This window comes from Drosophila santomea, chromosome 3L, assembly GCF_016746245.2.
Source record: "Drosophila santomea strain STO CAGO 1482 chromosome 3L, Prin_Dsan_1.1, whole genome shotgun sequence".
Taxonomy (NCBI): domain Eukaryota; kingdom Metazoa; phylum Arthropoda; class Insecta; order Diptera; family Drosophilidae; genus Drosophila; species Drosophila santomea.
In genome coordinates this window covers 11,147,888-11,166,920 of record NC_053018.2, presented here as the reverse complement: position 1 = coordinate 11,166,920, position 19,033 = coordinate 11,147,888, and the positions used below count along the sequence as shown (strand labels likewise).

General features: G+C 45.3%; 1 protein-coding gene across 2 annotated transcripts in view; it reads left to right on the top strand.

Moving 5' to 3' along the window:
* The window catches only part of LOC120449482 (zinc finger protein 1), a 28,911-nt gene extending 11,393 nt beyond the window's left edge, over positions 1-17,518 (top strand). The window contains exons 2-3 of one of the 2 annotated variants that reach the window (XM_039631959.1): positions 1,919-1,975; positions 13,571-17,518. In XM_039631959.1, the coding sequence (XP_039487893.1) occupies positions 13,745-16,204 (2,460 nt within the window). In that variant the 5' untranslated portion in view covers positions 1,919-1,975; positions 13,571-13,744 and the 3' untranslated portion in view covers positions 16,205-17,518. Of the gene's footprint in view, positions 1-1,918; positions 1,976-13,055; positions 13,194-13,570 lie in introns of those variants that run through there. The other variant, XM_039631958.1, reaches the window with a different exon arrangement.
* Positions 17,519-19,033: the final 1,515 nt, after the last annotated feature.

Here is a 19,033-nt window from a genome sequence, read left to right as displayed (position 1 = left end):
TTGCTGGTAAAACAATATGCAAACTCGCCTTTGGTGTGTGCTGAAGTGGGTGTGTGCCTTTTTTCTAGTGCTTTGTGCTGCTGTGTGGCAGCTACTGTTGCTTGGGGCAATTGTTTAGCACGCGCTGCTAATTTTGCGCCGCTGCTGTTGTTGCTGCTGTTTTGTTGCTGCAGCTACTGATGTTGCTGCCAGGCAGCAATTTCTACGTTGCATGCACGCCTCGTTGATTGTAGTAGGTGGTCACCCTCGCCACATCGCTGGCAATCATTTTAATAGCAGCTCTTTCGCTGGTCAGTCCGAGGTTCTATGTAATTTATGCCCGCAACTAATTGCATTTGAAAGTTTAACTGCAAAAGTCAAACGGTTTCCAGATATGTATGTGCATGCCATAACCCAAAAAGCTTCGAATATAAAAGTTCCCACCGCAGCTCTTGAAAACTACAACAAAAACAAGAAACAAACTGAAACAGATTTTCCCTGTTGCGTGGCTCATTTGAAATTCGAATTTCAATAACGCACACAAAACGATGTTTATCTGGGGTTTCAGTTCAGTTCAGTTCAGTTTGGTTTGGTTTTTTTCTTATGATTTTTTCTTATTTTTTTGAGTAGGCGTTGTCGAATAGTTTCGAGTGCCTTGGTCCAGTTCACGCACAGAGATTCAGATTTAAGATTGAAGAGGCCAAGGTTCGTGAGATAAGAGTGGCTTCTGGCTGTTGTTGTGGGGGTGCGATAAGGCGGAGCCAGAGTTTATCAGCGTTGCCAGTTGCGGCGCAGCTGTGCCACCGATTCAGATGCAGATACCCAACACTCGTATTGTGCCAACAAGTTTTCAATTTCGATTTTGGTTTTGGTTTTGAGCTGCATATTTGTTAAGGTCGCACAGCTGCTGGAAGTTGGAAACTGGTCGGTCACATAGCTGCTGGTCATATGCCACATGCAACCGCAACACGTCGTGCTGCATGCCTAATTGCAACAGGTGGCAATCGAATCGGCTGCACCCGCCTGCAACATGTCGCAGCTACATGCCAGCAACATGCCAATTAGCGGCCAAAACAAAGCACCCGCACTCACTTCGATGCAAATCATGTTGACAATACTTGTTATAAATTGCTTAAATTGTTTATATTGCTTGAAGAATTAGCAAATAATAGCCGCAATTGTCAGGTCCAAAAAAGGCAGCAGCCACAATTGCAGCCTGACATTTGTTAGTTTTTATCGCCGTTGTTTCAGCTACTGTATTAATGAGCAGAATTAAGCTGAACAGGAAAAAAAAAAGGTAGAAATTATAATTTATTGAAGGCAATGCCAAGCGCTTCCCCCATCAATCAGCTGCCGTGGAGATTGGAGATTCGATTGGCAATCAGACGGCGGCATTTAGCTCCTTCTGTTTGATATCTCTTTCTCTAGCCAATTTTTACGGTGGCCGACACGCCCACTTAATTTGGCCCTGTTTGTGGGTGGTAACCGCTCTTTTTCGGGAGGGGGCTCATTTTGTGGCTAATATTAAAACACTTCAATCAATCAATGTCTTTTGGGTGGTACATACATACTATACATACATAGGTAGCTCCACCAAAAAGTTGGCCACTATTTTCATTAAATCGCCAAGCAGTCTGAGAACCAAGCGATCCGATCGCTATTTGCCTAGACCATTAAATATTTATGAGCTAGCCAGCCGGGCAGAGAGTTTTGTCCAACCTGCCAACTATTTCCAGCTTGATTAATGATCTCCGCGCCCGCTCTGTGTTCTGCTTTAATTACCACAGCAATTAGCAGCTGAAAAATCAGCTGAAAAATCGGATGAAAAATCCGCTCTGCCAGCGAGCTGCCACAATTTGTCATAGCACATGGCTGCATGCCACATCATCGCCAAAAAATCCGCAATCTCTAACCAGCTCCTCGCCATTTCTCCTTCCAGACTATGCCAGATCTGCAGCGATTGGACAACTCGGCCAACTCGGTCTAAGTCACAGAGGTAAGTTTGCCACACCAGCCAGCTGCTGATGCAGCTCGTTTTTTTTTTCTGTTTTATTTGTGTTTTTTTTTTTTTGGCTGCGAATGACAACCCTGGCCTGGCGATCGCAACTCCACCTGGCCGGCCAGGCAACCTTCACAAAAAGCTGAAACGCATTTTGAATTTAATGCGTGCGACGAGGACAGCACCCAGGGGGGGTGGGGGTGTGTACAGGGTAGATCCCCTTCGGATCGATCATGTGCGTCTGTGGGGCTGTCCAACTTTGCCACAACTTTGCCACAAGCCAGTGTCGTCTCTTGGCCAGTCAAAATCAGTGGTGGTATCAGATGGAACTGTACGATACTTTCCAAAAATAATAATATTAAAAACAAATAAATCGGAAATGACGGCAAGCATTGTGGGGGAAACCTATAAATATAAACGATAAGCTTCACAGCTATAAATTACTATTCTTAGACACAGAAAATTATCAAGCTTAGTTCTTGGAAAAATATTTTGGTGAAAGGCGCGTGCGGACAAGCCACAGGAAATAACAGAAATGTTAAAGAAAGTATCGGAAATAACTTAGAAAATATCAGAAATTTATCAAACAATATTGGAAATGTTTTAGAAAATGTCAGAAATGTATCAACAAATATTGTAAATGTTTTAGAACTTGTTAGAAATGTTTCAGAAATGTTGTATGCCAAATAATCGATTTAAAATTAAACACATGCCAAATCTATACAGCATTACATGCAGGATTGTAAGATAAAAATAAAACGATACAAGCCAGTGCAGCTGGAACTGGCCACTTTTGAAGATTAATTGCTCGCGACAGTCGCAAGTCGCAAGTTGCGAGTTGCGAGTTGCGAGCTGGCGAGGCTGCCCCCTGAAGTTGCTGCTGAATTCGATGCTGCCTCCAAAAGCTGGCAACCTGACCATAAAAATCGGCATTTGTTGCCAACACAGAGCACACAAATAAGCAAAAAAAAATTTTAAAACAAATAAATAAATAAAAAATTAACATGACGTCAACGACAAGCGCACAACAACAGCTCAATTGGCCAGCAGCAGAAGATCAGACGAACAGACGAGTGCGACCTTTGCGATTTGGCCTGTTGGCCAGTTGGCTGGCCAGTGGCGATTAAGGCCAGAAAAGCGTTCCACATGTCCGAATGTTCCAATCTCTGCTGCTGCTAAGTAATCCATCGAATGGCGAGAGATTTCTTTTGACACGCCCCGCGTTTTTCTTTGGGTGTCATCACATTCGCTTTTCGATTTTTTACACATCGTTTTAAACATTTTTTGCTGGCTTTTCGCGATTTTTTCGAAGCGTTTTTGGATTTTTTGCTTCGATTTTTGCGTCTCGTCGGTCGGTGGCGGCACTTTATTCATAAAATCCGTCAGCTGCATGAAATACAGCTTAATTAACAAAAGGCCGAGAGAAAAGCCGCAGCAGCACGCAGCGGAGGCGCAGTTCCATTCATGCAATCGCCCATTGAACAACGCCGGAGTCTTTTTGGGTTTTTGGTCTTATTTGTGCGCCCCGAAAAATTTGTCACCACAATATCGCCATAATTGTGTTGAGATACGGATGCGGATTCAGTTCGGATTCGAGAAAACGGAACGGTACGCAAACGGTAAATACTCAGACACACACACACACACACGGGGCCCATAAACAAACGAGTCAAATTACAAGCGAATGAAATCAATTAACACCTGCCGCTGATGATTCCACACCATCGATCAATCGATCTCGAAAAACACACACGAGCTGCATAAATTAGTAGCGTCCAGCAGCATAATTGTGTGTTCTTTCAAGCGATCCAGCGAAATTAACATATCAAACACAGCATAATTGCGCTTTAATCGCGCCAGGTTCCCCTAAAAACTAAAACTTAAAAAAATAAAGTAAGAAAAGTAAGGCTTGAAACTCTGAAAATTAATGACTTTCAAGGGCGCCCCGTCGTGCAGACTGAATAGAAAAATAGTCAAGGAAGCTTAAGGTCATTTCTTCTGTTTGCCTATCTTCTGTGACAACAAAGATTATTTTAAATGGGTCTCAAAAGCCTGCACTTTGTTAAGGAAATACTTCTCTGGAGTCGGAAAAATATGTTAAAATGTTTTGTGTTTAAATGAAAAGGAATTGATAGTTTGATGGAGTGATTGGTTTCGAAAAATCATGAAAAATAATTCCAAACCAGCAACAGTTTTAAAAAGCTTTAGAAAATTTCAAAATAAAACCTAAAAGCACGCTTAAAAAGATTCTTAATTCATTATGATAATCCATTCTCTTTTTGGTTTCCTCAACGATTTAAACAATTTATTTCATTTGCTACGTTTGCAGTGCGTTTTACACAAGACTTGAGCGCGTTTTTGAACGCCTGACGTTCGTCGAAAGGCCTCCCGACCCCCAAGCTCCCCCATGCTCCCCCACATCCCCTCGAGAAACCCCCCGTAGTCCCTGAGTTGAAACCCCCTTTCTGGAATCTTGGACTCGTATAATGCAAAGTGACAGCAACGGCTTGTAGGCAATCAAAATGCGAGCCAAAACACGCGCAAGTTTGCAATTGTGTATGGTTGTTTTTCGCTTGTGTTGTTGTTATTATTTTATTTGTTGTTTTTTTTTTATTATTGTTGTTGTCGACTCCACCTGGCAAGGCAAATTGAAAGAACTTGTTGCAGTCAACGGGGCAAAAATTGAATGCTTTGCACTTGCCTTTGCGGTCACAAAACAGCACTCAGAAAACGCAGAAAACTCAGAAAAAAAAAGCAGAAAACTTCGAGATATTGGCTGGTGCACTTTTGGTGGTTACAACTATTGATTACATGCCAAGGAACGGCTCACATTACCGGAGCGGCAGACCCCAGCAGATGCGGGTGTTGCTGGTGTGCCACATGCAACATGCGGCGATATGTTGCTGCTGCAACAACCCAGCAGCAGCGGCAGCAACATCGAACAGAGTCTGTAATTAATGCGGGAGCCTGCGCTGACATTTTGAGAAATTTATTGCTCCAAGTGGATTTATAGTCTGCGACATTTTATAGTTTTGGCCCCGAGGAGCCTGCGGTTAACCGAGCGATACCTGCGAGGATCCACCAGATACCTCAGATCCCCAAGATCCCCAAGATCCACCAGATCCACCAGATCGAGCAGATCGAGCAGATCGATGTGGGAACCCTTAATGCGCATCATGTGCGCGCGCGCATATATAATTTGGCTACCCGATAATGATCGGCCTTTGGCATAATAAATTTTACACAAAGCGAAAAAGAAACGGGAAATATGTTATGTGCCGCAAAACGCTCAGGAAACTTTCAACTTGTTGCTGTATGAATGTGTGGGGATGTGTGGCTGTATGGCTGTATGGCTGTATTGCCGTTGCGTATCCCCACTTGCAATCTATATTAATTTTTATACGAAACCGAACGAAGTGAACCGAGTCACGCGGCTGCACTTTCATAAATGCCAAAAATTTCACCTGCTTTCACAAAAATGATTAAAAATAAATATGCAGGCGCTGCAATTCTCGACGACCGAAGCTTTTGATATACGATAATTTCGTTCTGATAATGTGACGGACGGAGGATGAGACAGGCTGGACCTTGTGACCCAGTTGAGGGGTTTTCAGTCAGTTTTCGGCATTTTCGGCGTTTTCGGCGTTTGCGGGCTTCGTGTTGAGCCAAAAAGCGTTTAAGGCTAATTGCAAAGATCGCTTTTGACTGATAAACGAACTCAAAACTGAAAAACAGAAAAACTGAAGCCGAACGGATGTGAGGAGAAGGTGGAGTGGGCGGACTCGAAGGTTTGGCCCCTTGGCGTTGACCCAAAACCCTTTGCTTCAAACCTTAAGTAAAAGAAAAAAAAAATGAAAATGAAAAACGAAAATCAACTGAAATGGTGGAGGGGAAAAAAAAAACAAATACGCGGCATTCGAAGCTCGTGCTTAATGATGATTGCTGGCCCCCAGAGGTTAAAATTAAATAATTTCCGACTCCAAATGAATGCGAAGCGCGCTTCTCTAGTCTAGGCTAAAATGGCGGGCGTTCCAGCCATTCATTTTGAGCCCGGTCATATATAATTAGCATGAAATGAGCCAGGGATCTTTAGTTTGGTCAAAGAAACCATTTTTCGCTTCTGGCGATTTTTTTTCGGTTTTTTTTTTTAGTTTGCTAGTTCCTCTACGTTTCATTTCGTTTTCAGCTCTTTTCTGCTATTTATGTTAATGCAGCGATTAAGCAGCAAATCGTGCGCCTAATTATGATAAACATTTGCCAAGAATAGCCAAGAATAGAAAACAGCAAGAGGAAGTGCCACATTAGAGGGTGTAACCACGCCGTGCACACTTAGATATCAATCTCAAGTACTCTAGTGTGACCAAAGTGCACTTTATTGCAATTATGCAAGTGAAGTTTATGTATTTTAAGGTTCAAGTTAAATGTTACTGACTGGCTGAGCTGACTGTGGCCAGTTTAATATTTATTTTTATATTTTCTGTAGCCCCTTGTCAGTTTCTGTGTCCCTTTTAGGCGCCTCAGTTAGTCGGCAACGATAAGGCGGCAATGGTTTAATTTAGCTGCACCAGCGGCACCAGCAGATGACGACAGGATCGTTGGGCCGGTCTACGTGCAACAGAAGTTGCTGCGCCAGCAGAAGCAACAGCAGCAACAGCAAAACAAATGTGTCTGTATATCGCAGCTAAATTGACTTTGATCACGCGATCCCGATTCCGATCCCGATCCCGAACCCGATCCCCCTTTTTGGGCCCGAGTTATGTATATGGCCGTTCAGAGGCCAGGTTGCAGGCTCCAGGTTCTCGGGCGCGGCCTTTTGTGGCACAAACGGAAGTATGCTAAGCAACTTGTTGCTGTGCCGCAAACGAAGCAACGCAGCAAGAGCAGCTGAAGGTGTATATTGCAAAAATAATTACATTTGATTGTAAAAGGCCAGCGTCTCTAGGCTGGCGACTCGGCCTGCCAGAGAAAAATGTGCAACATGATTGCAGTTTACAGCCCCAGCAGCAGCAGCAACAGCAGCAGAGGCAGCAAAGGCAGCAGCAAAACCAACAGATAAAATGCATTTACAATTGAATTTGAATGTAATTTTATTTAAGCTGCGGTCAGCCAGGGGCAGCATGTTGCTGGGGTGTTGCTGCTGCTGCAGTTGCTGTTGATGCTGCTGCTGTTGCTCCTTGGCACGGCAGCAACAATTGGCCTGGTGGCAGGAAATTGCCATTATCTGGCATTATCCACTTGGCCAACTTGGTGGCGTAGGCTGCAACCTGCAACCTGTGCAACCTGTGCTACCTGCAACCGGCAAACTGCAACCACGTCAATCCGCAGATCAGAGCCCCTCTTAATTAATGATCCGAGTCCATGGCACTCTGCTCGGTAGCAGTGGCAACTAATTAGCATATCGTTAGCTCACATATTGACGTCAAATTTGGTCCGGGCCAATTCGCAGTCGTTTTCAAATTACAGTGATCATTTTAATTGCAGTGCGCCAAGCTCGGCGGACTCGGATTCACATTCGTACTCAAAGATTGAGCCTCCAATTGAAAACAAACGAGCACAACACAGTAGTAGATACTAGTAGCAGAGTAGCTAGTTATAATAAATGAGTTCGCATCATGGGCAATGCAAATGGCGGGGGAGCCAGGCGATAATGAAGTGGGTTGAAATATAATGGAAGATCTACGGATCAGGGTTCAGAATGGTGGGGAATTACGGAAATACATATATATGTAGTACTATGGAAATGGAGAATATGGAGATCAATGGAGATCAAAGATCTGTTGGTGATACTAAAGCAATGCAAATGCTATTCCTATTTAATCGATATATTTGCTATAAATAGTTGTGGTTTCCAAACAAACGCATAAACAGGATGAAATGGCAAGTATTTGCAGCTATATATATGTATATACAGTTCTGCCCGATTTTCTATTGCCTCATGCTGTTGTTTTTCCCCTCCATTAGCTCCTTGGCTTTGCCAGTGAGTTTTCCCAAACGAAAACAATCCAATGCGAGCTTTTCCAGCCAGTTGCGAGCTCGTGTTGCCGCGGGGGGCGGTCTCAGCAACATGTTGCTGCTGTCATTGGCTACCAGCAACAGCAGCAACAGCAACAACAATAGCAATAGCAACAACAGCGATTGTTGTAGGCGTACAAAGAGTTTTCCCCAGCTTTTTTGCTTGGCTTTTTTAAAATTTTTTATTTTATTTCTCGTTTGATGAGCAGCTGAGCAGTTGAGTTCGTTGTCGTGGCTAAGCAAATGGCGTTTTATTTTATTAGCCATATTTCTGCCCCGTCATGCTTTGTTTGCCTTCGGCGCAGCGAGTTGTTGCTGTTGGCTGGTGTTGTCTTTGCACTTGTGATTGAAGTTGAGACTCCATTGAAATCACCCCTTCCCCCATGTATCCCCACTGTGCTCCCCCCCTTTCACCATCCCGAGACGTCCATTATCAATGCATATCACGTTGAATGCTGATGTTTATGATGTCGTTTATTACGACCAAAGACAAGTGAAGTAAACTCCAGTGAAGTGTGGCTTAAATGGCGTCAGAGACATTTGCCAGATTAATGGCCACAGTTGCCAGCCGTTTTTTTGCGGGGCGTGCGGGGCGGGGCGGGGGAGCCCGACGGAGGCGTGGCAATAGCAGCAACAGCAACAACTGCAATCGCACACCAACAAATTGTTTACATTTTAATTTCTGCAATTTTATTTGCTTAGCGCTGCGAACTGTCGTCGGTTTGAAAAAGGGGGGCATACAGCGGGACCCCAAAGGGGATCCAAAAGCAAAGGGGGGTAGGGGGGAGGGTGGGGGGTTTAAAAAGGAGGCACATGGCACGAGGCTTATCGCGGCGTCTCTGGGTGCAAAAAGGTGGGGGGTATAAATGTATAAATGTGTTTAACGCCTGCTACTGCAAAACTTCATCAAGTTTCGCTGTGTGTAATAAGCGTGACAAATGCCAGGCAAATACAGTGGTCACTCAGCGGGGAACACCTTTGCGCACTGTTGGGATAATAAATAAGTCATAAGACAGTAAAATGGATATACGTTATTAACACAGCTATCAAGAATTGATCCTTAGAACAACACAAATTGTAAAGGAATAATAAGCTACAGCATGATTAACCCATTTGCTTTAATATCGGAGTAATTAATTTTATAAGAGTGGTTCAAACCAAATAATAAATACATGGGGATAAAGGTAAAAAACAGATGCTCTAAGACACTCAGAATAGCAGGTTTCTTGTCCCTAAAAGGTATAATTTATCTTAAGTAATCAATTTGCAACCCTTTTGCGAGGGTTTATTTTCGAACCCCATTTCATATTCATTACTGAATTTATATTCATTGCTGAATTTCTTAAGTGTTACAAAGTTAACCCCTATCTCGATTGCCAAAGTGCGTGGCGTAATTATAATATTTATAATGGTCACCTATATGTTGGTTGGACTGCCTGAAAAACCGGCCGTGAATCATATTTCCATGGCATTGCACATTTTCAGTTTTCCCGCCGTCAGTTCGCAGTTTGCAGTTCGCAGTTTTGCAGAGCAAAATAAAAATAAATATAAAAATAATGACAATGCCGAGTTGGCGAATCTGGGTTCTCGTTTTTGCCATTGTTGACAACAAATGAGCGCCATTTAATGCGCTTCCTAGTTGTTTGCCGTCGTTGTTCGACGGTTGTTCATTGTTCGTTGTTTGGCGTAATTAAGCAACGCTTTTCCTCGACTTTTCTTCAGTCACTCAGCCACTTTGCACTTGGCTTGCACTTTTCCAGCTTTCGGTTTTCAGCGCTCACCGATCAGCACTCAGCTATATAGACTTTCAGCTTTTCTGCTATTCAGTTTTTCAGCTTTTCTGCTATTCACTTTTTTAGTTTTTCAGCTTTTCTGCTATTCAGTTTTTCAGCTTTTCAGTGTTTCAGTTTTCAGATCATTTACGAGCACTTGGCATTCGGCGTTCCACTTTGCCAAACATTTGCTTACAAGCATGTTTCGCTGTCTGCTCTTTTTGGACTTTTGGCTGGCGACTTGTTAGCGCCATGTTTACACTCCAGAAAAAGCTTAATTAAATCCGAGATGGCCGCAAGCATTTTCATTCCCATTTTCATTACCAATTCCATGCTCGCTGTATATATATTTTTTGGCCATTTACAAAGTCATTCCACCCGTGGCCAAAAATTAGCACTCCATTTAGCATAATTTCACACCATCTCCTCCATCGCCTGACAAGTCCACTTTGTCTTTTCTACCATTCTACTATTATGTAATCTTTCGCGCTTGGCCAAAAAGAAGTTCCATAAACGAAGGTATAGTTTAAGTTCAGATTTAGGGTAGTTTATAAAGAAGTTGAAGGTGAATGGGTTATAGTACAACTCATCTGAATTTGTAGTTACTTGCGCTGAATTTTTGGTATCAACTTAAAGAGATTAAAACATTTCATATTCTTATCTGATCAGTTTTCATATCAATTCTGCATTCGACCACATCTTTATCGATTCAAAGTGCCAACTTCTTTGGCGAGTTAATTAACACTTGGCAAGGGTATGACCACTTATGCGGATATATGTATATGTACACTTGTGTTTAACCAAACTCCGCTGCCATAAATCAAAAATCTCGACACTCTCACCCGGCTGCACCTCCTCCGTGAATTGGGTCCCCGATTTCGCGTGCTAACAAGGCCCCAAAGCGGCGGAACCTTGGAGAACCCAGAAGAGAAGAGCTCGACTGGCGTGAAAATTTATGTTTTTTTCAGCTTTTTGTTCGCTTTATTTTATGAATATATACATCGCCATATCTCCATATATATATACACATATATTCTGGTATAAGAAGTGGGGAAAAAAGTTGAGTGAGGAAAAGCAGGAAAAGAGCCAATGCCGTTGGCCACATTCGCTGGTGTAAAGTTTTTCGCATAGTTGTCAGCATTGCGCTGTTAAATTACCCTAATTAAGAATATTAATTGCCCTTCGGGTGGATAATAACAATAAAAATGAAAAAGGGGGTGGTGACCCTATTCCCGGAAATAGAACATGAATTATGATATGCACAAAACTTTCGCAGCGTTTTCCATTTAAGTTGCGAAATCGAAAAAGTTCACGCAACTTTAAAGGGAGCCGCCAAATGGGAGGACACGGGGTCCTTGGCTCAGGACAAAGGACACGCACTCCATTAAACCAAAAAGGGGCAGACATATGCGACAACAATAACAACAGCAATTGCAAGCCACTAACTGGCAGGAGGTGAAAGGTGAAGGAAGGGGGTGTTGTTGCAGGAGCAGCCGAAGGATGAGCAGATGGACACAGGTGTCCTGTCGCTGGCCCATCAACACCTCTCCTCGGCTGGCCAGCACAGCAACACACCAACAGACACTCGGTAACCAGACGGGTCCGGCTCTTTTCATTTTCTCAACACGTAAAGCAAACACGTGACCGTTAAGGACACGGACTCCTGCTGCCCCGTGCTCTTAGCCAAAGGTCCTCGTGCCACTCCGCTCCACTTGGTTCGGTTGTAGGCGCAAATTGCCAACAGAAGGACAGCGACAACGAGTGCACTGAAAATAACAAGCAGCTAATATCAGCATTTGTAAGAATCTTTGTTTGCAATCATTTAAATTTATATAAATCGGAACAAAGATGTTAAAATTTTGCTTACAAATAAAGAAAACAGTTCTTATATTCTTATCTCAAAAAATATAATGATAAAAATGATAACAAACTAAAAATAGTAAAGTTCTAAACTGTTGATTAATTTGAAGTTATAACTCTATTCCTGTTTTTATAAAAGTATAATGATTGCAAAATAATAGTTCTATAATAATCCAAGACTTACCTATTCTAAAAAGTGGCATTTTAAGGATATACAATATGTTTAGTAGCAACTGCCTTAAAGTTTTTTTCTCAGTGCGCAACTGAGAGACCCCACCATAAACTGACGGCTTATGGCAGACACAGCACAAAGCTTCGCTCCTGCTGCACCACCCCCTGCAGCACCACCCCTGCACCACCACCACCCCCGGCTCCCCCCGCTCTGCACCACCCAACACATCGCAGCTACGTGCGTGTGTGCACAATATTCATATATCACAAGGATAAGCGCAATGCAGCAAACGTCCTTCCAGACGTGCCGTTCGTTGTTGTTGTTGTTGCTGCTGCTGTTTGTGGTGCCTTGTCCTTTTACCGAGCCAACTGCTTTGGATTCAGTAGCTCCAACACCCCCCCAATCCCCACCTCCTGGTATGTGTGTGTGGTAACTTTTAATTATTTGCGAATGTTGGCGCCAGACGGCGAGATGCGATGCGATGCGATGCGATCCTGTCCAGGACTGTCGCCCGTGCCATCCTGTGTCCTTTCCTTCATTGATTCCGCTGACCAGCAGCTTAGGAGAGGTGGGGTGGGGTGGGGTTTGGATGACAAAAGAGAGGGGGGTGTACGCCGGTCAAGGCGAAGGCAGCGCCAAAATCCAAAGGCCCCATAAACTTTGAGCGCCATAAAATCTGCTGGCAGCGCCATAAAAATTCCCACAGCGGGAGTTGGAGACGGTTGGATTCCAGGATTCTTTTCCGCCCCAAAAGCGCACCCCCTCCCCTTTTGGGCCCTACTGTTCCCACTAGGCTGCCCCCATTGGGGTTAGACAGCCATCCCTTTCCCACACGTTGCGAGAAACGCATAAAACTAACGCAGCGTAAACGCCGCCGTTGTTGTCATCTGTCTTCTCGTTACGTTATTTCTTTTTGGCAGCCTCAGCAGAAAATTTATCTTATTTATTTGTTTGACTGAAAGCCAACTCACACTTACACACGCACACACAAACGGATGCCGGCGAAATTGCTGCATTTTGATGCTTGACTGATTGTCGCCCGAAAAACATAGAAATATCTTTCATTTAATTCAACTCATTCTGGTTCTGGTTCGTTTCTCAACCAATTACGTAACCCAATTCTTAGTAAGACCAGCGTAGGCGGCCAAATCGATCTGGCAACGCTATGAAGAGCGTGACAAGTGCAAAAAGTATCGGGTGCGAGGGAGATGACTATTGTAGGCGTGCCATAATCGTTCTCTCCTTCTTCTCTCCGAAGAAAGCTGACATTTCCGCTTCGCAAAAATCGTTCAAGTCTTTAATCCCAAAGCATCCGGTGCTCGAGAAAGTTCTAGTTTTCGCTCAACTAAAGTTGATTGTGTCTTGCTTTTAGTAAAAAAGATCTGAAGAAGTTATGTTGGTGGGTGTATTGAAAAAAACTTGAAAATGTTTTAACTACTGAAGCTAACGAGCTTGAAGAAATAAAGCACAAAGTGCTGTAATTGCCACAATTTTAATTGCTTTCAGGTTCCAGTGTTCATTTCAGCAAAGTCAAAATGGTTTTTAGGTTAGGTGTACAAGAAAAGTTATTCTTAGTGATGAATTGCTTATTCTACGCGTGAGTTTTTGGCGATCTAAATTACATTGTACTTCAATCACTACCACATCTCTACCGAATCCGCCAGACTAATTTTTAATTTTCCATTTCATCAAACTAATTTTTAACAAAATATTTAATTTTAAATATTTTTCATTTCTATGACTAACTTAAGATGTATGCATTTTCTTTATTTGCAGTCGCAAAAGTCTCGCCAGGTTGCGAAGAAGAATCCCAGGCCACGCAGGCTGGATACCTTGTGGCCAGAGGTGCCGAGGCCATCGCAGCTGCAAAAGCAGCCAGACCAATCCCAGCCAGAAGCCTCCAGTGCGCAGGAGCAGCCGCCGCTAAAGCCGCCGCAAAAAGTTGACCTCATGACGATGGCAGAAGGCACCGACCCCATGGGGCATGGTCACCACACGAATCCGCACAATCCGCCCCAGCAGCCGCCGCAGCACCACCCGCACCACCTGCCCCTGCCCCACCCCCCGCCGGCACCGCCGCCGCAGCTCCTCAACTTCAACCACCACCAGCAGCAGTATCTTCCCCACATGTATCCAGCGGCAGCGGCAGCCGCCCAATCCCACTCCCACTACGCTGGGCTGCAGTATCCCCATCCCCATCCCCATCCACATGCGCTGCAGCACCATCCCCACCAGCATCCGCATCAGCAGCACCAGCACCACTTGCCGCTGGCCTTGAGCTTGCATCAGCAGGCGGCTGCTGCGGCTGCAGTGGCTGCTGCGGTGGCCACCAACCACTCCAACAACAACAACAATCAGGCCAGCGTGGCCAACAACAACATTGTGGTGCCATGGAAGCAGCGCAAGCGCAAGAGGCTCTCAGCGGTGCTGGACAAACTGCACCACAATAACAATAATAACAACAACAATAATAATGAGACCCACTCCAATGGCATGGCCTGCAAGGCGGAGCCCATGGAAATGGATGAGGAGCTGGCCGAGGATGCCGAACAGGATGAGGATCACGATGGGTCCGTGCCCGATGACGAGGAGGAGGGTTCCGTTGTTGGGGATGGTGATGGGGAGGCTGGCAAGTACATCAAGAGCGAGCAGCCCGTCAGTGAGGACGAGGAGAACGAACCGGAAATGGACCAAGAGAACGAGGACATTTCCGGCGAGGATCTCGAGCTGTCGCACAGCGATGACAACGACCAGGACAGCCCCAGGATCAGCATGAGTCCACTGCAGCTGCAGGCCGCCCAGAGCAATCTGCCCCAAGATCCGAACCAGCCGATGAACAAGGAGAATCCACTTCACGTGGACATCAAGACTGAGATCCCCAGCCCCTATGATAGGTATTTCCCGATACCATCTCCACTGTTCGGCTACTACCTGCACACCAAATATCTGAATGAGGTGTTCCGCCGGCGTCATGATCTCTATCCCTCGCCTCTGCAGCACACCCCATCCTCCATAGCCTCCGAGACGGAGACATCACCCACATCTCAGGAGCGCAAGAGCAGCTCCAACCACGTCTTGCCCCACGCCCTGTTGGCCAATAATTCACCACCGCCATCGCTGCCCTCGCCGCCGCGCAGCGAATCCTCGGTGACCAACAGTGTGGCCAACACCACCACCACCACTAGCAGCACCACCAAGAAGCGCAGCAGTCCCAAGCCCAAGGGCAAGAAGGGCGACAAGAAGCCGATGCCACCGCCGCAGGAGCGTCCCTTGGATCTGTGCATGCGCAACGAGGTGGAGGTACCACCCAAGAAGTACAAAAAGTCCGGCTCGAAATCCTCGAAAGAATCGCATTCGGCCGGTATGATGCCACCGCCGCCGGCTCTCAGTGCGGCGAGCAGTTTGGAGAGCATGAGTGCCCTGTCACCGGCATCGAGTAGCCACTCGGGTCACATGCCCATCACCACCGCTGCCACGCCCAACCACCAGCCACCGCCCAATTCCCCCTATGCCAATGCCATGAACGCTGCCCACGCAGCGGCTGCGGCGGCGGCGGCAGCGATGATCAAGATGGAGATGCCGTTGCATCCACTGCACCACCAGCAGATGCACCACTCGCAAGTGCCCACCACCACAGTGGGTGTGCCGGTGATCAAGGGCGATGTGGCCTCGCCCACAACCAAGGAGACGGTGGCCTGGCGCTACAATCTGGACGTGTCTCCCGTCGTGGAGGAGATGCCGCCCGGCTCGGATGTGGCCTATGTGTGCCCCACCTGCGGCCAGATGTTCTCGCTGCACGACCGCCTGGCCAAGCACATGGCCTCGCGTCACAAGTCCCGGAATCCCGCCAATGATATTGCCAAAGCCTATTCCTGCGACGTCTGCCGGCGATCCTTTGCCCGCTCCGACATGTTGACCCGCCACATGCGCCTCCACACCGGCGTCAAGCCGTACACGTGCAAGGTGTGCGGTCAGGTGTTCTCCCGCTCCGATCACCTGTCCACCCACCAGCGCACCCACACCGGCGAGAAGCCCTACAAGTGTCCGCAGTGTCCGTATGCCGCCTGTCGTCGCGACATGATCACCAGGCACATGCGTACCCACACGCGTTACGATTCCAGGGGCGGATCTCGCGAGGGCAGGGAGGGACGCGAGGGACGTGAGGGCAAGGAGGGGCGCGATTCGCGCAGAAGCAACGAGCGATTGGAGGAGCCCAAGTCGCCCGGCTCCCATCCGCTGCTGGACATGAAGATGAACATGAACATGAACATGGGCATGGGCATGGGCCTCAATATGGGCCTGCCCATGAATCCGATGAGTCTGCTGCAGGAGGAGCTGCTGCAGAAGTCCCAGCCGGGCCTGACCCTGGGCGGACCCATGCCACTGGTGGTCAAGACGGAGAGCGCCTAACGGTATCTGTATGCAGCAGCAACCAGGCCATTTATGACCTGTTAGGTAACCAACAACCCAGCTTAGTGCTACAGAAAAAAAAATATCTGAAAAAGAAAACATATTAACTAGAGCAGTTTGTACTTGTACCGGAAATCTCTGCGAAGACTGAGGAACCTTAATACTACCTACAGTTTAGATAGGCTAAAGAAACATCAACTAATTTTGTAAAAGAGCAGTTAGAAAGTTAGAGGGCCAGCACTCATGACCACCCAACGTATTAGAAGTTTAACTAGTTCTAGTTGCTAGATCCATTCGCGTTACACGAACCCCCAGGAGTTTAGATAGCCAGGATCTTCGATACAGCTAGCAATTCCATGTTCCACACACTTAGGCTATACCACACTATACATATTTAGATATATATAGATATAGATACATAGATATGGGTCAGATCCGGCCGATGATCTGATCTCTCAGCATTTTGAGCAACGTTGAAATTACTAAGTTAGACTCGCTACATAGGCTAAATGGCACGCCGCATTGGATAAGGCATTACTTTTGTACTCCTAATTTTAATTAACTCTTAATTTATTCGTAACATTACTCAGCAGAATGTAAACTTATACCACAACGATTTGTATTAATTTAATTTTACCCTATTTAATTTAAATTTAATTTAATTTAGTTTAAGGGATGCCTGCACAAGAACACAAACAAAAGACAAAGAATTCTCCCTAGGGCTCAAAAAAAAAAAGAACAAAAAACAAAACAAACGAACGCTACACAAACTCATTTAAATTTATACACAAAATCTTAAATCTTAAATGAAAATGAAACACGCAAAAAAAAAATACAATTCCTTTTTTTTGTTCAACAAAAACACTGTTAAATTTACATTACCTTTGTAATTGATTTAATGCTTGCTCTTCTATTATCTTACCACTTTTTGTTTTCATAAAATGAAATAAAAACCTTTAAGTTTTCTTTAGTTTATAAACCATCTGTGGATTGGACACACCTCACCCCTCTCCAATCCCCCCCCCCCGAAGTGGGGACACGTTAACCCGTTTCTGCCCCCAGGGGTTGCAATCACCTTTCGTGGTCGTTTACATGTTTCAAGTTAAAGTTTTTCGTTATTTATTATAAAAAAAAAAGAATGAAACAAAGCCCCGACTCCCGCTTATTGATTATTAGTTCTTAGCTAAACGTTTAAATAAATTATTAATTTATGTTATTCTAGTTGGTTATGATTAGCACTTAGTTAAAAACGTTTTTCACAAAATAAAACAAAACAACGTCTACACATGATGGACAATGTCATACAAAACAGAATTCAAAACCATTTTGTTATTATTTCAATTGGTTATATTATTTTTTTTCAGCTGGATCATTGATGAGTTTCACAAAATGCATCATTTTTTAGTTGCATTTCTATTGTATTTTGGATTTATTTCATAGATCTACTTTAATTTTAAATAATCCTGTTTAAATGTTGGATTTCCATTCGTTCATATTAAGCTGACTGAGTTTTATTTTATTTATAAACCGAAAGTTAAGCTTCTGGCATTTCTGTAACAGCTTCAAGATATTCAAGCATATCCTTTTAACGGCTGCCCACCTAATTTGGTTATTATTTCCCTGATTAGCAGTGTGGATTTTTCAGACATACATTTTTTACGAGCCAAAACCCTATACTTTCGCCACAGCTTTTTTTGTGGCTCAGCCGGAGACGGAGTCGTTGTTTTAGCCGTAGTCGCAGCCGGAGCCGGAAACTGGCTTACAAGCTTTTAGGCAATGGGAATCGCTTACAAGGCGCAGTCAGCTCCTTTCGCCGGTCACGAAACTGCATTTTGGCACGCAGCCCCCGCTTTTCCCACTTTTCCCACATTTTCCACCCACTCACTCCTCGCATTTCGGCTGCTTTTTCCCACGCTGAGGATGCGGGTGATGGCTGATGTGGTGGAGTTGGTGGAGCAGCACTCCACCAGCACACCACTGCGATTCAAGTCCTTGTTCTTCGCATGGAAATTTTCTTGCGGCCTAATGGCCTCGAAACACGAAGAAGGCCGTCCAGGCGTGGGAGTTCCATGGGTGCGCTGGTAGTGGGTGGTTGTGGGTTGTGGGTGGTGGGTGGTGGGAGGTGGTTTACTGGTGCTTCGGTGGAACTTCAGCTGCATTGCAGTTTGCGGCTAATGTCTGACCTTGTTTTGCAATGACTAAATTAATTCCTTAATAAGTGCGGTTGCAAAACAAACACGAAACTGCAGACGTGCCACACAGTTGGCACTTCCACTCCCCCTCTCCCCCCAAGGAATTCAGTACCGCCCTCTGTTGGCGTAATTAAGCAGTGAAAATGCCCCAATTGACAGACATTGTGTTGGCTGCGGAAAATGGAGGAGTCTCCCATCTCTGGGGCAATAAATCACAGGGCGAGGGGCAGAGCCACAAACTGCGGCTAAGTAGCCAACTCGTGTTGTTGCAGCTAGCATGTTGCACTCTATCACTTTTCACGCGAGTGGCAAGGGGCGGGTGTCAGGGGGGGGGGGCGGTTGCGGTTCCGTGGAGGGTGACTTATGGCCCAAACTGTATTAGCCGGGCCTAGATGTGATGATGCCGCATTGCATAATCCGCTCGGGTCGTGCATCATTTTGGTCAACTCGCCATCGGCCGACATTATTTGCAGCTTGCAGCGCATTTTTCTCCTTTTTAAGATACCCTGTTATTTCTGGAAGGTATATTGGTTTTGGTTAGAACATGGAAACTTAGGATGTGCTGTACATTTTACCTTCTGCACCAATGCTGTATTTTGCAGTTTATACTGGTAGAAGATTTTTAATATTATTTGGA